General features: G+C 41.2%; 1 protein-coding gene across 9 annotated transcripts in view; it reads left to right on the plus strand.

Annotated features, from left to right (window-relative positions):
* SCAF11 (SR-related CTD associated factor 11) overlaps nucleotides 1–20,490 on the plus strand; it is a 68,006-nt gene that overhangs the window by 16,763 nt on the left and 30,753 nt on the right. For 3 of the 9 annotated variants that reach the window (XM_073327986.1, XM_073327978.1, XM_073327982.1), the window contains exons 3-5: nucleotides 4,919–4,999; nucleotides 6,259–6,419; nucleotides 15,101–15,178. In XM_073327986.1, the coding sequence (XP_073184087.1) occupies nucleotides 4,939–4,999; nucleotides 6,259–6,419; nucleotides 15,101–15,178 (300 nt within the window). In that variant the 5' untranslated portion in view covers nucleotides 4,919–4,938. The other 6 variants (XM_073327979.1, XM_073327984.1, XM_073327981.1 and 3 more) reach the window with 6 other exon arrangements.

The raw sequence follows: 20,490 nt of genomic DNA on the forward strand, positions 1-20,490 counted from the left end.
TCATTTTCCTGTTTGTTCATAATCTGGAAAAGAAAAATAAGCTTTCCTGCTTTTTCAGGTCCCAAACGATTTGTCAATTTGGAATGAATTAGTCCAAAGAAAGAAAATATTCTTTCTACACCAGCAGAAGAAGCTACTGCTGTTAAAAGTGAGATTATCACCTCAACAATCTCTGAATCCTAGTGCTTAAGTGACTTCCAACAGTTCACTGGTGTGACTTTCTTTAAAACATCATCAGCAAACATATATTTCTTGAATGGTTATTATTCCTAAACTGGGTCTCTTACGGCCTGCTGCCATTATAGGTTTTCCCTTCTAGTGAGAGAGAATGGTATGGTAGATCTCAAATCAATGAAGGCTACACTCAAAAAGACCTCAAGACTTCTGGAATATGGTGCTCAAACAGTTTCACTTTTGTTTCTACTGCTTGTCCCTCCCTTCTCACATTTATCTCAAGACTTCTTCTCCTTGTCTGGATCTATTCCGCCCCCAACAATCTTCTATTCATTGAACTTTCTGAAACTTTGCACTTCTAGAGAGAGATAAGGGATTGACTCTGTGTACACAAATTTGCAGAGGGACAATAGGCTTGAGGTCTGTTATTTCTCACCTTTCTATGTTTGTTTGTTTATTTATTTTAAAACATTTTTGCTGTTAACAAGCATATTATCTCTGAAGAGACAAGTGCACAGTTTGAGAACTGCAAAATTAAGCATCTTTGATGGTAACTTCTAGACTGAGCACTGAGTTCCATTAGGTAGATAGAAAGATTAACCTAAATAATCTATACAGAAGTCCTGGAATCCCATAAAATTGGGTCCCTAATCCATGAACTGTTGGAACTCATTTAAAAAATTTTTCTTAAACATTAAATGAATATATTGTCTCATACTATAGAATTAGAATTTGTAATCCCTATTCTATGATGAGATACACTGTAGCTCAAAGGTATCTTAATTAAAACTATATTTAGATCAGTTTATTCCTCAAAAAGCAATTTATCAAAAAAATCCAATTTAAATAAAAAGAATTGATTTTTTTTAAAAATGTTTTAAAAAATCATTGATTTTTACCCATCCTGCTTTTAAGTACCACTTTTGTCATTAAAGGTCTCAAGACACTTTTTGAGAGATGGGGCATTAACCCTGGTGATGTTGCTTGAATTGCCATTCTGGTAACTACCTTATGCATATGTCAAACTCCCCTTGCAGATTATTACAGTATTTTGCACTTCCTGTCCTACATGTATCCATCTGCTGTGCAGTGATCATAGAAATCATAAGACTGGAAGGGACCTCGAGAGGTCATCTAGTCCAGTCCCTTCTACTTGTGGCAGGATTAAGTATTATCTAGACCATCCCTGACAAGTGTTGGTCTAACCTGCTCTTAAAATCTCCAATGGTGGAGATTCCACAACCTGCCTTGGCAATTTATTCCAGTGCTTGACTACCCTGACAGCTAGGAAGTTTTTCCTAATGTCCAACCTAAACCTCCCTTGCTGCAATTTAAGCCCCTTGCTTCTTGTCCTATCCTCAGAGGTTAAGGAGAACGATTTTTCTTCCTCCTCCTCCTTGTAACAACCTGTCAGTACCCAGCCCGAGCCGGGAAAGCTAATGATCCAAACAGCAGACCAAATTCACTGGTGAATCCTAGTCATGTGCCACCTGAGGCACGTTGCACATATATGCTGAGAAGATATCCTCTCACAGTCTTCTCCAGATTAAACAAACATCTTTCCTGAAATGTGGCACCCAGAACTGGACACAATACTCTAGTTGAGGCCTAATCAGCGTAGAGTAGACCGGAAGAAATTACTTCTCGTGTCTTGCTTACAGCACTCCTGCAAATACATCCCAGAATGATGTTTGCTTTTTTTTGCAATAGCATCACACTGCTCACTCCATATTTAGCTTGTGATCCACTATGACCCCCAGATCTCTTTCTGCAGTACTCCTTCGTAGGCAGTCATTTACATACAAGGGGATGAAATTTAGCACCATATGACAGCGGTGTGAACAGCTAGCTAGGTACAGTTGCTGTGGGAACCATATAACCTTGAATTTCATGGTTATTGTGCATTTAAAGGAGAGCTTCAGAGATGTTGATTAGACTTGTACATTTCAAAAAGGGAAAAGGACAATGTTTTAAAATATAACGAGTGCTCTATTTTAACAAAGCTATTTGAAGTCCTGAAAAGTCAAAATTGCAGATGTCTGGTTTCACTTCCAGACTGAGCAACATCACATAATTTAACAAAGGGGATTGAATTAGGGGTTTAGAATAGAAAGGCTGTTTCAGAACTTTGGTTTGAAACATTATGCATTCTGTTGGAGTAAACAGTCCAGATTTATCTGGAGCTAAAGGAAATGGTACCTATCACAAATCTTGATTTTAAAAACACCATTTCTCCTTTGTAGTTAGAGACACCTGTTCTCACAATGGTCTTTCTGTCCTCACAGCAAATGGAAAGCAGCAAAGGTGTTATTCACTGCTGGTGCTAGATCCAGAAAGCCCCTCTCAACACTCACTCTGTGTGCTCTTCTGAGAGCCAGAGAACCAGAAGTTACTCCCATAATAGCTTCACTATCTTGAATTCTTTCTACTGAGGCTCCCCTCTAAGCACACTCTGGACATTCAGTGACTTAGGGCTTGTCTACATGGGGAAGTTGCTCTGGAATAAGATAGGGTGTGAATTTAAAGCACAGTAGCTATTCCAGAATAGGTCACTGTATGGAAACTTTTACACTGGAATAAGTGTGTCCACATAGAGAGCTATTCCAGACTAGCTGTTCTGGAATAGTTTATTCCACAGTAGCTATTCTAGTCAATTCCCTGTATAGGCACGCCCTTAGCGGCCTGAAGTAGCCAATTAAATGGCACTACACAAAGCCACCAGCAGCAGTGCTGCTCACCTTGCTGTTCTTACCACAAGATTGGTAAACAGCACGTGGGAGTAGCTGGGAAGCCGGGGGCGTCTCAACTAAGAGTTACTAGCTGTGCTGAAGGGGACTGCTGCAAATGGGAATCCAAGTGCACATAAACATCAAATCTTAGCAGTAAGCAGCAAGGATAGTGAAGAGTTCAGAGAAGGGAAGGTTACCATGTTACAGCCAGTGGCCTTAGAGCAGCTGCAGGAAAGTGAGCTATGGCTTGGAGGGGCTATGTCTATGCTGCAGTTAGACACCTGTGGCAGGGCTGTTGAATTGCAGCGTACACTTCTGAGCTTAGGCTGCAGCCTGAGCTCTAGGACCCTGCAAGGTTGGAGGGTCCTAGGCTGCATCCTGAGCTCTAAGTAACTGCAGTGTAAACTTCCAGAAACAGCCCTGAAATCTGAGCTTCATGACTACAAGTCAGCTGGCACATGCCAGCCGTGAGTTTTTAATTGAAATGTAGACATACCCTCAGTCTATGGACAGGGTAAGTCACCTCCTCTCCCACACTCATTCCCTCTTATAGTCTCTATCTACCTCAGCTGCAGGAGTGGTACCAGAATTAGTTGTATATACATCCTTTTCAGGCAAGCAGGCTTCATACCTAGATACATCAGTAAATCTGTCTCTTAACTGGCCCTGGCAACAAACACATGGGACGTGAATTGAATCCATTCCTGGGTATTGTAAACATGTTTTAAACTATAAAATGTCTCCAACTTCTGCCTTTCTCATGGAAACTTGGATGTTTACTGGGGTTTTACCTCCTCTTCCCCTAAGACTTAGGAGTCTAAGATGCCGCAAGAGGAAAGGGCAATTCAGTGACACAATTCTTAGTGAGTTGCAGCAGGTGTTACTTTTCCAAGGCATCACCTTGTGACCTAAACAAAGATACCCTTCACAAAGAGAGAGAGGAAAAGACACCTATTTTCCATCCTCAGCTAAGAAGACCTGGGATAGGTATAGTGGACAGGCTTTCCCCAAAGATACATACATCCAAACAGATCAACACCAGACCAATGGACAGGCTGTCCTTCAAACCTGTTTTTTTCTTACATGGTAGCACATCAGTGCAGTCTGAGGGAATGGGATATAGGTCCCAGGGACCTCTCTAATCCTTCCCTTTTTTCAGTTAACACCTTTCCCTCTGGGTGATTGTTAACTGTGTCCTCTATGCTGGTGACTCTTAAGTCTATACCTGCGCTTGTGACCTGTCTCGAATCTCCTATTTCAGCCTGCCTCATTCACATATCTTTCTGGATGTCAAGACAACACTTTCAACTCAGCATGGCTAAAACATTTTCCTGTTAAATCCTCTTAATTCTCACTGTAGTCATGCTACTATTTCTATTCTTCAGGCTTGGAGCATCATCTTCATCTCTTCTCACTCTTCCATGTACATCTAAGTGATTTCCAAATCCTGCTGTTCCCTCCCTCTCCTGCCCCACCCCCAGCTGCTGAGGTGGGAATGGCAGAGCATAGTTGCTACAGTTTTGCTAGAGATGGAGAATCCCAGTTACAGGTACTAAGGGGGCCAACTTATCAAGGAAACTTTCAAGGAAACACATATTTTTATTAATAAAAAGTAATACTTTTCCTTTTAGAATCTTACAAAAGTTTGCGGGATATTTTATTAAAAATTGATTTGTAGTTCACCTATAAAATATCAGATATAAAGTTGTATTAATATAGTTTTGATATTAAAGGATATTCTTTATTAGGTTTTACAGTGGCTAAACTATTTCTATAGCCATCTACTTGAGCTGGTCCAGTGAGACATTGGGATCAAAACAGGCTACAAAAATGTGCATATTAAATGATCCATATTCTGCTGCTTTCCCTGGCAAATACGTCTGCTCTCCAATTTATATAATAAAAGAATGGCGAGCGCTGGAAATTCTTTTGTAAAGTTGATAGTGGTTAATTTCTTTAATTGGAATGTAAACATATATTAAGCGAAACTAAATTGTTACTTCAATATTTTTCAGGTTGTATTTCCCAAGTAGAGATGAAGAACAAAAAAAAATGTATTCCAGATATTGAGGATCAAAAACATGAAGACATGGAAGGTAACGTGTGTGTGTGTGTGTATATATGTGTGTGTATGTAACTTGTGCATGGTGTCCTGTAATAAAGTGACAACATCTGGAATTACGTGAAATAAAAATGTTAGGGAAAACATGAAAATGTTTTATTGTCAGTAGTCAGGTTCAAGCAATATGCTTAGATTTTGTATTTGATCTTTCTCTGAATTAGTAGATTGTAGAGTTTAATCTGTTAACCAAATTTTGCTAACCAGTGTAAGTTGTTTTTTTGTTTGTTTGTTTTTTCTTCTGCCTGGAAAGGTCCCTAAATCCTTTACAGCAACATGTTCAACCTGATCAGTTCTAGAAACAGAAACAGACCTCTTAGTCAGGTGCAGGCAGGGATTGGCCCAGCCCTGGGTTAGTAGTGTTTGCAACTTAATAGCAATGTAGTTTTTGTAAATTTTGAGTAATGTCTCTTCATTTGTGTTTGAATTATGGGTGAGTGGGAAAACATGAAAACACACTTTTGAGTGAAGGAATTAATATATTGTGTGAAAACTTTAAAGTTGACGTGTCATGAAACTAGTCCTTACTAACTGTTGAATTCAGTTTGGTCTGATTTGAAAATAAGTTTTGATTTAACAAAATTAAGAACGTTGCTGCATTTAGCATACACTGTAGATATTTTATTAGGTCAGGAGGAACTCATGTGAAAAAATAATTTTAATTTGAATGGAAGTACAAAAAAGCTAAAATTAAGGATAGATGTTTTTGTTGATTTACAAGGTATTAGAACTGAGACATGCTTAACTCATCCCATTATTCCCAGACACCACACGCATATGAGGGGGGGCTTAAACAAAAGGGAACTCATTTTACATTGTGCATTGATTCCAAATAAAATAGGGCTAGATTGTTCAATAATTTAGCCTATCATCCCTGTGTTTATATTTTTTAAAACAAATGTCGAGCTAACTTCCATTCCTTTGAATGGAGAATACTGGTAAGGGTTATGTGGTTTTTCCAGTCAAGTTAAAATTCCTTTATTAACATCACTGTTTTAGTCAACAGCTTGACTAAACAATTGAAACATTGATAATTGACTTGCCACTCTGCTCTTTACTACAACTAGATGAGTTATCTTGTACAAAAAATACAAGATATTAAACTTGAGGAATCAGGAAGATACTAATATGTACAGTTAAGAGTGTACACACTTATTTTTAACACACACTGTTGTATTCAAATCTAATGTAGTTCCAGAAATGAACAATAATTGAAAGTGTCAATGTTAATAACAGGTGAAGAGAATGAAGAAAGCTGTTCCTGTCCTACTGCTGTGTTATATGATGAAGCTGACAGGTGCCCGATCTGTCTAAACTGCCTTTTAGAACAGGAGGTTGGTTTTCCTGAAAACTGCAGGCACTTCTTCTGCATGACCTGTATTCTTAAATGGGCTGAAGTAAGTTTCAGAACAAAGATGTAATGTGTTCTGTGTGTCTGAAGTCTTTAATGGGAAAAATAACTGATTAACTGATCAAGTAAAGTTGTCACTAGTCACTTAGACCATTTATTTTAAATCTGTGAGTATGTGTTATAATTGGATTCAAATTTTCAAAATTTTTAAATAATCTGTTTATAAATAGTGCTAAGTAGCTTTCTCCACTGTTCAAATAGTCTGATACATTACATTTTCTTTCTCAAGACCTCCCACCTCTTGTGATGCCTACAAGAAATTAGCCCATTAATTATTGGCTATTTTGAGGGGTAGATGGGGATAATCTCCACTTTATATTTGTGATTGCTAATTATATAAAAAAATTTTATTTGAATCCAATTCCACTAATTATTTATACTTCCCTTATCTTATGTTGTAATACTTTCTGGGCAGGGACATTGTCTTCATAGGTGAGTGTACAGTACCTAGCACAATGGGGCTTCCATTTTCTAACTCTCGAGTTTGCTGCTGCTCTCCAGGAATTTATTAAGAAATGTTGCTTCCTCCAGATGCTTCATTGTGGTAATATTAAAATCATAACCACAATTTCTCTGTTCTGTAACCAGTAATTATTTTGTAGGTTCTGTTTGTTTGTCTAAAGTAAGTGGAAAACTTTTTTCTGTCCTTAACTTTCTTTTTAATGGTTTTTAATTCTGTTCTGTATCTAGTGTACACTTATTCAAGAACTGAACCCACTGCAGCAAAACTATTATTTTTCTAAGGTTGTCAAACCTAGCTTTAGCTGAAAGTAGGTAAAAGCAATGGATCGTTTGTTTTATGTATCGCTGTTTGGGTTCCTAGTGTAAAAATGACATTGTTTTCTTCAAAAAAAAATTGTCTTTTTGAGTTAGTATTAAGTTTATCTCATTCGGTACAATACAGACCTATGAGAGTTTTCTTCTCTACAATCCTCCTTGCTAGAGTAAATGAGATTTTTGGTTTAAATACATGCTTTACCAGATCCCTAATCATATGTTTAGAAAATAAGATCTCTGCCCTTCTGTTCCCCTCTGTAATAGCTTTTCTTATTGTCATTGATTTCCTCTACAGTGTATAGGTAGCATCTACAAGGCCTGATTAGGATTGAGACTGCCATTGTATTAGGCACTATACAAAAGCAGAATAAAAGGTGATTTCTGCCGCAAACAGCTTACTGTCTAATTATTTAAGATAGATAAAGATGTACCTTTTCAGTTTGCTTGTATTTAAGTTTTGTTAGTTGCCATGGGGACCTGTCTGCTTTTTCCACCATGGCTAAAGATAAATGTGTGTGGAGGGAAAACCTCAAATAAATAACTCTATGAAGGTTCCTTTCTCCTCTGGGGCTCTAGGATACCTTCAGCCCATGTAATTATATAAATATAATTTAAAATTTCTTTGTAAAGTCTGGTGGGGAGACACCAAAATGCCATTGTTGGGGAAATTTATAAGTGGTTTTATAGAAGTATATTTTAAATGTGTGACCACTAGAAGTATGTTTATGTCATGTAGTTTGGTCATTACTTTTCCTAATTAATTAGTATTAAATATTTACTGTTAGTTTTAAGGGGTTTTTTTTGTATTTGGGTGAAGGAGTAGTTTAATATTTGCTTACCTACCTTGATCCTTCTGTATGGTCATTCATTTATAAATAACTATCAATTACTTTGACTTATGAGTTATGAGAAATCACCCAATTCGGAATATAGAAGATACGACAATAATGTATCTTCTTTGAAATGTACAATAACTAGGTTTATACCACCATATACAAGTTCTTGAAGGTTTGTGGTTTATTTTAAAGGCAAAGCTACATCCATTGGGGTGGAAAAAAACTAAGCAGTTACCTGAAAATTCTAATCTGAAAGACTCTCCTCTTTCCCCCACCTTCCAAAATGGAGCCTATTTTCAATATATTCTGTAAAAACTGAGGATAAAAAGAGTTGCTCAATATGACTTGAACTACTGTCAGATTTTTATTTTCTACAGAGGAACCAACTTAAAAACACTAGTGTATACACAGTGACAAATGACATTTTACAGTTAATTACAGTTAATCTGCTATTATTTTAAAGAAACTGAAAATTTAAAAAGAAAGGTTTCCTGATTTCTTTGCAGTCTCTGCTTTGATTGTGTGGGGGTAGAGTAGTGTCCTAGGAGAGAAAAGACTAGTACACAGCAATAAGAGAATGTTGCTCACCTTGAAATTCTATTTTTGTGAAGCTGTTTTGTAGGATTCTTCCTCCTGGATCTTAGCTGTCTAGCAAGAGTCAGGTGGTACCCACCAAAATTCATCCCCATATCTGACAGTCTTATCTCACTATGGAACTTAACTAACAGGAAAACCGAGAAGTCTGCTGCTTGCCAGGGGCTAAGATTCGCGATGTGATGGAGAGACTGCCGAGACTCATCAAGCCCTCTGATCGCTACCCCTTCCTGCTTCTCCACGTGGGCACCAATGATACTGCCAAGAATGACCTTGAGTGGCTCACTGCGGACTACGTGGCTCTGGGAAGAAGGATAAAGGAGTTTGAGGCGCAAGAGGTGTTCTTGTCCATCCTCCCCGTGGAAGGAAAAGGCCGGGGCAGGGACCATCGAATCGTGGAAGTCAATGAATGGCTACGCAGGTGGTGTCGGAGAGAAGGCTTTGGATTCTTTGACCATGGGATGGTGTTCCATGAAGGAGGAGTGCTGGGCAGAGACGGGCTCCATCTTACGAAGAGAGGGAAGAGCATCTTTGCGAGCAGGCTGGCTAACCTAGTGAGGAGGGCTTTAAACTAGGTTCACCGGGGGAAGGAGACCAAAGCCCTGAGGTAAGTGGGAAAGCGGGATACCAGGTGAAAGCACAGGCAGGAACGTCTGGGAAGGGAGGGCTCCTGCCTCATACTGAGAATGAGGGGCGATCAGCAGGTTATCTCAAGTGCTTATATACGAATGCACAAAGCCTTGGAAACAAGCAGGGAGAACTGGAGGTCCTGGTGATGTCAAGGAATTATGACGTGATTGGAATAACAGAGACTTGGTGGGATAACTCACATGACTGGAGTACTGTCATGGATGGTTATAAACTGTTACTGTTCAGGAAGGACAGGCAGGGCAGAAAAGGTGGGGGAGTAGCACTGTATGTAAGGGAGCAGTCTGACTGCTCAGAGCTCCGGTATGAAACTGCAGAAAAACCTGAGTGTCTCTGGATTAAGTTTAGAAGTGTGAGCAACAAGAGTGATGTGGTGGTGGGAGTCTGCTATAGACCACCGGACCAGGGGGATGAGGCGGATGAGGCTTTCTTCCGGCAACTCGCAGAAGCTACTAGATCGCACGCCCTGGTTCTCATGAGTGACTTTAATCTTCCTGATATCTGCTGGGAGAGCAATACAGCGGTGCATAGACAATCCTGGAAGTTTTTGGAAAGCATAGGGGACAATTTCCTGGTGCAAGTGCTAGAGAAGCCAACTGGGGGGGAGCTTTTCTTAACCTGCTGCTCACAAACAGGGAAGAATTAGTGGGGGAAGCAAAAGTGGACGGGAATCTGGGAGGCAGTGACCATGAGTTGGTTGAGTTCAGGATCCTGACACAGGGAAGAAAGGTAAGCAGCGGGATACGGACCCTAGACTTCAGGAAAGCAGACTTCAACTCTCTCAGGGAACGGATGGGTAGGATCCCCTGGATGAAGGGGAAAGGAGTCCAGGAGAGCTGGCTGTATTTCAAGGAATCCCTGTTGCGGTTACAGGGACAAACCATCCCGATGAGTCGAAAGAATAGTAAATATGGCAGGCGACCAGCTTGGCTTAATGGTGAAATCCTAGCGGATCTTAAACATAAAAAAGAAGCTTACAAGAAGTGGAAGGTTGGACATATGACCAGGGAAGAGTATAAAAATATTGCTCGGGCATGTAGGAATGAAATCAGGAGGGCCAAATCGCACCTGGAGCTGCAGCTAGCAAGAGATGTCAAGAGTAACAAGAAGGGTTTCTTCAGGTATGTTGGCAACAAGAAGAAAGCCAAGGAAAGTGTGGGCCCCTTACTGAATGAGGGAGGCAACCTAGTGACAGAGGATGTGGAAAAAGCTAATGTGCTCAATGCTTTTTTTGCCTGTCTTCACTAACAAGGACAGCTCCCAGACTGCTGCGCTGGGCATCACAACATGGGGAGTAGATGGCCAGCCCTCTGTGGAGAAAGAGGTGGTTAGGGACTATTTAGAAAAGCTGGACGTGCACAAATCCATGGGGCCGGATGAGTTGCATCCGAGAGCGCTAAAGGAATTGGCGGCTGTGATTGCAGAGCCATTGGCCATTATCTTTGAAAGCTCGTGGCGAACGGGGGAAGTCTCAGATGACTGGAAAAAGGCTATAATGTAGTGCCAATCTTTAAAAAAGGGAAGAAGGAGGATCCTGGGAACTACAGGCCAGTCAGCCTCACCTCAGTCCCTGGAAAAATCATGGAGCAGGTCCTCAAGGAATCAATCCTGAAGCACTGACATGAGAGGAAAGTGATCAGGAACAGTCAGCATGGATTCACCAAGGGAAGGTCATGCCTGACTAATCTAATCGCCTTTTATGATGAGATTACTGGTTCTGTGGATGAAGGGAAAGCAGTGGATATATTGTTTCTTGACTTTAGCAAAGCTTTTGACACGGTCTCCCACAGTATTCTTGTCAGCAAGTTAAAGAAGTACCGGCTGGATGAATGCACTATAAAGTGGGTAGAAAGTTGGCTAGATTGTCGGGCTCAACGGGTAGTGATCAATGGCTCCATGTCTAGTTGGCAGCCGGTGTCAAGTGGAGTGCCCCAGGGGTCGGTCCTGGGGCCGGTTTTGTTCAATATCTTCATAAATGATCTGGAGGATGGTGTGGATTGCACTCTCAGCAAATTTGCGGATGATACTAAACTGGGAGGAGTGGTTGATACGCCGGAGGGCAGGGATAGGATACAGAGGGACCTAGACAAATTGGAGGATTGGGCCAAAAGAAATCTGATGAGGTTCAATAAGGATAAGTGCAGGGTCCTGCACTTAGGACGGAAGAACCCAATGCACAGCTACAGACTAGGGACCGAACGGCTAGGCAGCAGTTCTGCGGAAAAGGACCTAGGGGTGACAGTGGACAAGAAGTTGGATATGAGTCAGCAGTGTGCCCTTGTTGCCAAGAAGGCCAATGGCATTTTGGGATGTATAAGTAGGGGCATAGCGAGCAGATCAAGGGACGTGATCGTTCCCCTCTATTCGACATTGGTGAGGCCTTATCTGGAGTACTGTGTCCAGTTTTGGGCCCCACACTACAAGAAGGATGTAGATAAATTGGAGAGAGTCCAGCGAAGGGCAACAAAAATGATTAGGGGTCTGGAACACCTGACTTATGAGGAGAGGCTGAGGGAACTGGGATTGTTTAGTCTGCAGAAGAGAAGAATGAGAGGGGATTTGATAGCTGCTTTCAACTACCTGAGAGGTGGTTCCAGAGAGGATGGTTCTAGACTATCCTCAGTGGTAGAAGAGGACAGAACAAGGAGTAATGGTCTCAAGTTGCAGTGGGGGAGGTTTAGGTTGGATATTAGGAAAAACCTTTTTCACTAAGAGGGTGGTGAAACACTGGAATGCGTTACCTAGGGAGGTGGTAGAATCTCCTTCCTTAGAAGTTTTTAAGGTCAGGCTTGACAAAGCCCTGCTGGGATGATTTAATTGGGGATTGGTCCTGCTTTGAGCAGGGGGTTGGACTAGATGACCTCCTGAGGTCCCTTCCAACCCTGATATTCTATGATACCACCCTGGAACATTTTATTCATTTCCTCTTGACAGGAAAGGTTCCCCATAGAAGATACACCTCTTCAATTATTGTTCCTGTTCAGCACCTACTCTGCTTTAGTATCTATTCTGCATGCCCCTGTGCCTTCTAATCAGGTCTTGTCCTCCATTATTTAAGTTTTATTTTGGTGACATCAGGGCAGGACTCTTCAGCCATCACTAGATCAGGAGCATAAATAGAAAGCTAGTCTCTGAAGATCTTAAAGAATCCTCTGATGCGTTGCGTAAGTTCTTCCTTTTGGCACTGAGCACTTTGGCATTGTTGCTTCAGCACTTTGGCAAATAACACAATCTCCCACCAGGGTTTAATCCAAGGAAAGGCACAGAGAGGATAGTTTTATCATGTGGAGGGTGGGGTGTGATCCAAGGAAGCCTGTAAGGTAAAAGAATAAGACAAAAGGAGGAGTATAGCAGGGGTCTGTGAGAAGCCAGATCCAATTAAACGGGGGCAAAGGGAGACTAATGCCTAGGAGTGGTAGGAGCCATTTCCTCTCTGCAGCAAGAGAACAGCATTACAGTTAGTTAATTACATTTACATTTCAGTTAGTTATGAACTTCATTTCCTATCCTAAATTGTCATAATGATGCTATGCGCCATAAAAAAGCTGATGAGTTCCACTGCAGACGTGGCTGTCCTTTAGTAGTGGGCAAAGTGACTCATGTACAGTGTTTGTAAAGAGCTGTGGGATCCCTTTGGTATGAAAGGCACTATATGAACATAAACTGTGTTATCCATGGTAGCACGTTATAGAAAAATTGAGTTCTGTGAACTTTTTGTATATATGCTATGACCCAAGGAACCCTGAATGCCAGCTGGCAAGGGGGTTACAAGAACATTCGGATTCTGGTAGGTACATTCTGGTTCACCAGAGAAAATCCTATGTGGGCTTAAATGAAAGCCAGGGTCACACCAGTCATTGTCATTGTTATGAAATGTATGTACAGATGCTATGTAAGGAGTTATGTATGTCTGCTGAAAATATGTTCTGTATCACAGCAGAGGTGCAGAAGCAGGTTTCCTGTCAGACAAAAGATGTTTATTTACCTGTCTCTGTTAAAATGTAAATTGAGTTTTATCTGCTTCACAGTTGGTCTTACATTACCCATCAAAGCTAAATGCAGATGAAGGATTGTAAGAATTTCGGAAAGGAATGAACAGGTATAGAAATACAACAGGGGAAGAGAACCTTATCTTGATACCCTTTAAAGGTTCACTGGCTGATATTTTGGGAACAAAAAAGACATCCTGTCATCCTGCACCTAGGGAGTAAAAGTGCAGTACATTTACACTCATGAAAATGGGATCGCTGCCAGTTTGGTTTTAAGACTCTTCAAAAGGCTGTGAGTGAGGTTAACTTCATTAGACAGGTTAACTAATAGTTAAGTTTAGTCTCTAGAAAATGTTATATTTAAAAAAAAAAAAACCATAACTTTTTCTTTCCATTATCCTTGCTCACTATCTCTTGAATCATTGGTAATAAACTTATCGTTGTTTTCACTATAAATATATCTAAGTGTTGTGATATTAAGTAAGGTGAGTTGAAGTTGATAAACTTTTTTCAAAAAGATTCAGAAACTGTATTTTTTATTCAGCGTCCTTTATACCCCACATCTGTGAAGGAAAAAAAAATAGGTGCAGCTAACTTCATGTAACGTTATTTCTGGAGAGTACCTGCTGAACTAGATATTTTGGTACATTCTGTTTCACATATAGCAGTTTTGTCCTTAATTAAAAGTTTAATGGTTGGGTGAAATTATGAGTCTGTACATGACAGCTTTTATGATGGTTGATTAAATTTTACTAGGGTAATAAATGCAAATCAGTTAATATGAGCCAGTTGTAACATTGCATGTTTCGAGCAACTTACTTTCATTTTTGTGGTTTTTTGTATTTTGTTTAGGGAGTCTTAATAGGTTTACATACCATTGCCATGTAAATATCAGAAACAAAATAATAAATCAGTATTAGAGGAACAAGGTAGGTGAGGTAGTATCTTTTATTTATCCAACTTCTGTTGGTGAGAGAGACAAAGTTTCGAGCCACACAGAGCTCTTCTTCAGGTGTGGCTCGGAAGTTTGTGTCTCTCACCAACAAAAGTTAGTCCAATAAAAGATATTACCTTACTCACCTTGTCTCTCCAATATTCTGGGATCAACATGGCTACAACTACACTGCATACAATAATTAGCATGTCAATGAGCTTTTGTTTAGACACATCATACAAAAATATAGTCATCAAATCTTTCTTTAACGAAGTGGTACTATATTATAAAGTGAGCCTCCTTACATCTAAGACATGGTTCTAGTGATCTTATTAAATTGAGTAAAAAGAAAAGGAGTACTTGTGACACCTTAGAGACTAACAAATTTGTTAGTCTCTAAGGTGCCACAAGTACTCCTTTTCTTTTTGCCAATACAGACTAACATGGCTGCTATTCTGAAACCTGTCATTAAATTGAGGGAAATCTGCTCATTGAACAGAATAGGCATGTTTATCCAATATTATTTTATTTTTAAAAATATTGAACAAGAGTGCTGGGTTATTTTATAGGTGAACGTACTTTGTCTGAGTACTGAATAAAAGATAACCAAATATCAAAGTATCCATTTGCCCTCTGTCTGTTTTTCTGGGTACGTAATTAGTGTGTTAATTTTTCCATAACAACTTCCCATATTTATTGGATCCGTTCCTCTACGGTTGGACTATTTTTCTTTTTCCATTGAGAGGCTATCAATAGCTGAGCAGCTAGTAGAGGGTGAGAGATTTCTGCTAAGAAGTCCAGGAGAATTAAATGAATTAAAAGTCTAGACAATTAGGTTTTTTTTCCCTAATTTGGTGTAAATCCTAATAAATGAAAAATCTTCTTTCAGGTTATGGCTTCATGTCCGATTGATCGCAAACCTTTTCAAGCAGTATATCAGCTTGGTGCATTAAAATACCATATAAAGGTAAGTCCAGAGTTCTTTTCTTTTTCAAATACATTTCAGTTGTGGGCCATGCTGAAGCCTGTTGTTCATAAATTACTATTATTAGCTAAGACTCACTGGTTAAATACACTGCATTTTTACCCAATATTTGATTACATTTAAGTTGTTTTTGAACAAAAAAATTTTTTTCTTCACAAACTTTTACAGTATCCCCCAAAATAGGCATTTTCCTTGCATCTTATCTTCACTTAAAAAAGAAAATACTTAAGTGTCTTTATAAGCTAACCTTGTATAAATTTGCATGTAAATTATCCTTTCTCAGAAAAAGTGCTGCTTGTATGTACAGGTTTTGCTGTTCTATACAGTCACCAGTAAAAATTGAAATTTCAAGTATCAAGAAGCTTTGCCGCAGCCAGATGTTTAAGTTTGAGTGACTGTGAAAGGCTCAGCTGTATACAGTGGTTGAAGTGGAGCACACACAGAGAAGGGCAGTTTTTCAGAGAGCGGTAGTTTTTTCAGATAGCTAGAAAAAAATATAAAGTTTTCATGGGTCAATATCAACATCTTGAATTGCACCGGGAAGCAAGTAAATATGCCTAGTGCAATTCTTATGTAGTGTACTTCTTGTGGTTAACACAGCAAAGCAAGCTGGCTTCAGCATTCTTCAGAAGCAGTGAGGTAGTTTTTTTGCAGTTCAGTGGAATATCAGGTTGAGACACTAATTATCAGGTGACCAATTCCTGTCAGCTGTTTCTAGTGTCTCCTGGCAATGCAGTTTGTCTTTGATTCTGTTATCATTGACCTATAGCCAATAGCCTGCCTCCCATCAATAGAAAACTACTTTTCAATCCCATTTTATTCCTGAATTCTCTTCTGAAGAACCAAGGAAGTGGCTGATGCAAGATAAACTAAGTTTTTGAGGATGAGGGTTTTGTATTGGTTGTGGGAGAAGATAAACCTAGCTTCTAATGTCACAAAGAGACTGTTAAGGAGTGACTAGATCACAGTCTATATGGGAAACAGATATTCAGTCTAGCAGCCAATAGCTGGCAGTTGATGCTAGACATATTCAGACTGGAAATAAGGTGTGGGTTTTTTTAAAGAACAAGAGTAATTATATATTGGAACAGCTTACCAAGGGTTGTAGTGGATTCTCCATCACTGGTGATCTTTAAATCAAAAGGTGAAGTTTTTCTAAAAGAGATGCTATAGTTTAAACAAGTTCTGTGACCTGTGTTAGACAGGAGGTCAGACTAAATCACAATGGCTCCTTCTGGTCTTATCTGTGAATGTTCAAAATAATTGCATTATCAGCTGGCAAACGGGGCAGCAAAATAGGGCTTTTAAAACAGCAAAAATTCTGGATGTTCATCTAGCAGGACAGTTATGAGTAAGATTTGCATGAGGCCACAAACAAAATTTTGTGTGAAGCATAATGATCTATTGTTTAGTGTTCCTGATATATGACTAGTTTGAGTATTACAATAGGATAATTATTTATTGTATAACCATAGTGCCCAGGAACCCCAGTCATGGACTGGGACCCCATTGCACTGAGGTCTGTGCAAACCCAACAAAAAGAAGGTCTCTGTCCTAAAGATCTTACAAGCTAAGTACAAGACAAGAGACAACAGATGGATACTGACAGATGGGAGGGAATACAAGGAAACAATGAGAAAATATTCGTTAGCGTGGTAGGCTGTGATATCAGCACACCAGTGGCCTAACTATATAAGTAATATATGGATTACTTGATGATTTTTCATGTGTCAGAAGTATTTTAAAAGTTGAGTCTAGAACAAGGAATACACAAAAGTATAAAAATGAAGGATTTTCATTTTTCAAAAATGATCAAGTGTAATAAAATGCAGAAACTTGTTGTGGGGCCATGGTAGAAACTCCCTGATTAAGACTCTAACTTAATTGAAAGTTGGTCTTGTAATGGAAACAGTGCTCCTTCCCATTTTCACATACTTTCTCAAAGCTCCTCTTTATCGGAAATCTCTCATGTTGTCTGTAACCAACAGGAGAATCTTTGTTGGAATGACTGAGATAATCGAGCACGGTCCTTTTAAGAGATGGAACTATGGTGGGGGTGGGTGACTGTTCTAATTTGGAAAGTATTCAATTTTTGCACTGCAAAAACAGCTTAAACTAGAGACTTCATATTTGCTAATTTGTCTTTCTTCAAGTAGATGCAGATGTGTATTCCACTTTGTTGTGTACATGCCCAGCACACCAAAGCCGGAGATTTTGCCTAGCAGTACCCGTAGAGGCTGTGGTCCCTTCTCTGGTTATATTAGGAGGTGCTGTCCATGCGCCCCCTACCTCCTCCCCTCCCTCTCACGCCTCCCCCTCCCCCCCCGCGTTCCTTCTTACCGCCTGTGTCTGGAGTTGGAGCTGTGTGGTTGTAACCTCACAACCTTGCAATCAGTCTAGATTTTTATTGTATATAATTAGTGTTAGTAGTTTTAGTGTTGGTTAGTTCTAGTGTTTTTTCCCCTGGTGATACCCTCACTGGGGTTTAAACACTGTCCTTCGTATAGGAGAGCGATCCCTAATAACAATCCCCACATACAGTGCCTGCTTTGTCTTGATAAGGCCCACCTCAAAGAGCACTGTTTGATCTGCAGGAACCTTCACCTCAGGCAGCATCTGCTTGAACAGGTCATGTGGCCTGATCCAGTACCAATGCTGTCATCCAGCTGATAGTCACTCTCGGGCTCTGAGAGTGTGTCTGCTTCATGTTCGGGAGTAGCACCTCTCCAAAGAAGTGGAGGAGCTGTTCCCTGTCAATTGTGCCAAGGAAAAGGTCACATAAGATCAATCAAGACCGCTCCAGGTCTCAGGGTGACTCTTTTTTGCCTCCCCCAGGAAAAGCATGGACTGGCACGGAGCTGGTGCTGGCGGTCAGGATGGCACAGGTAGCTTTAAGCCTGCTACAGTATCAAGAGGGAAAGTCAGAAACCCTGTACCGTTGAGTCTGGTACCAACGAGGGGGATGTTGGTACTGACTGTGTCCATGTCGTCAGCATATCAGATGGCCGCAGACATCATGTGTCTTTTGGTCCCAACTTCACCACTGGTCCAGGATCAGGATTTTCCCAGAGCTGCACCACCTATAGCCCCTCCAGTGGAGCAAGCCGCTGTCAGCAGTTCATCCCAGTGCTCTTCTTCCAGTAGTGGGGGTAGAGTTAGTATCAGAATTGGTATGAGGAACCTCCTCAGCACTGCCACATGTGTTTCCCTGCCAGCTTTCACCACCCTCAGTGTCGGTACAGTCAGGTACTTCGGTGCCACTGTTTACAACTCTGCATTCGGCACTAGTAGGTTCAGTACCAACAGTATCACCTCCATCTGATGCACTGCTTCCTGCCTCATTCTGGACAATAGCTGAAACGGATCACTTCCTTGCTCCCTCTGGTTTAGCTCTGCCCCGCCTTGCCGGAATCCCAGAACTCTTCCACAGCCAAGTCAAGGTTATCCTGCTCTGCATCGTCCAGTGAACACTGAGGACCACTGATGGACTGTTACGGTCCGTAACATTGGCAAGCGCTCCCTGGCCAGGCGCCTACTGGCCACCAATGCCCTATCCATATCTGTGGCCTCCTTGGAATGAGTGGGATGCCCCTCGTTCCTGCAAGACCTGCTATTCATCTCGTTCAAAGACTAAATCATCTGCCAGCTCTGCAGTGATGGCTGTAGATCAGCTGTGGATGCAGAAATCAGCCATTTTCCTCCCCATGGAGCCTCCAGAGCCCTCTTGTCTGGGTGCATCATCCCTAAGACAAGATCCAGCCTTGGCTCAATTAAGAGCCTTGTCCTCGTCTCTGGATGACGCTATAGTACTGAGTTCATCCTTCCCTTCAATAACAGAGACCTCAAGAGATATCAAGACCTTTATGCCTTGTGGCCTCATCCGTGGGCATCCAGGCAGAGTTCCTGCATAAGAACACCCACAAATTGGTGGACGTTTTGCAGCCATCTGCCCTTGGGAGAGTTGCCCTCCCAATCAACGACATGCTCCTCAAACCAATGAAGTCCACCCCCAAGGACAGAGACTCTAAGTGATTGGACTTTTTGGGCAGGAAAGTCTACATATCCTCATCCCTATGGATGTCAATTGCTAACCAACAGTGTTGCTGTCCAAATATAACTTCCTTAGTTCGGCCCTTATATTCATGTTTGTGGACCAGCTTTTGTCAAGAAAGGCTGCTTGGTGGCCAGAACATCTCTGCAGTCCACCCTTGACGTTACAGACACTTTGGCCAGGGTGATGGCCTCTGCGGTCACTATGAGGAGGACTAAGTGGCCGCTAAATTCCAGCGTTGCACCTAATGATTGAGGACTTGCCTTTCAACAGGTGAACCCTGTTTGCAGACAAGACCAATGAAATCCTTGACTCCTTCAAGGACTCTAGGGCTATCCTGAGATCGTGGGTATGTACACCGTGCCAGTGCACAGGCACCACTACGGTGCTCAGTATCAGCAGTATCGCCCACTGTGTAACTTTGTGGAGCCCTTTCCCCTGAAGCAGCAGAACTGACCTAAGAAGAGGGATAGATCCCAAAAGAGAAAGCGGTTCAGCCAGCCTACGCACCATCCCTCGGTGGCATCTAAATGCCCTTTTGTCTACTTGGTCCCGAGTACTGTTCCAATAGTTACTCCTGCCTCCTCATCTTCCCATCCCTTTGGGGACAGACTGACCCTTTTTATAGCGGTTGGGGCTTGATTACTTCCAACATCTGGGTCCTGGACTCTGTTAGATTGGGTTATGCCATCCAATTTGTCTCCAAACCTCCTCCCCACCCTCCCTTCCTGTCCCTCTTCAGGGACCCCCTCATGAGATACTGTTCACCAAGCATTGGTGTTGGGAGTGGTGGAGGAAATTCCACTGGAATACTGAGGTCCTGGCTTCTACTCCCAGTACTACTTGATACCCAAATCCAAAGGAGGCTGAGACCTATCCTTGACCTTTTGCAGCCTCAGCAAACATATCAGATATATGAGGTTCCAAATGGTCACTCTTTCGACTGTCCTCCCTGTGTTCTCTCAGAATGATTGGTTCACTGCTTTGACCTCCAGGACCCCTACTTCATAAGAACAGCCATACTGGATCGACCAAAGGTCCATCTAGCCCAGTATCCTGTCTTCTGACAGTGGCCAATGGAGGCTGCCCCAGAGGGAATGAACAGAACAGGTATCAAGTGATCTATTGCCTGTCGCCCATTCTCAGCTTCTAGCAAACAACTTCTGTGTAGCAATTCTGCTCAGCCACAGGCAAATCCTTTTGTTTCATTGTAGAGCACCATTTTCAATACACAGTGCTGCTG

The sequence above is a fragment of the Lepidochelys kempii genome, chromosome 1, assembly GCF_965140265.1.
Source record: "Lepidochelys kempii isolate rLepKem1 chromosome 1, rLepKem1.hap2, whole genome shotgun sequence".
Taxonomy (NCBI): domain Eukaryota; kingdom Metazoa; phylum Chordata; order Testudines; family Cheloniidae; genus Lepidochelys; species Lepidochelys kempii.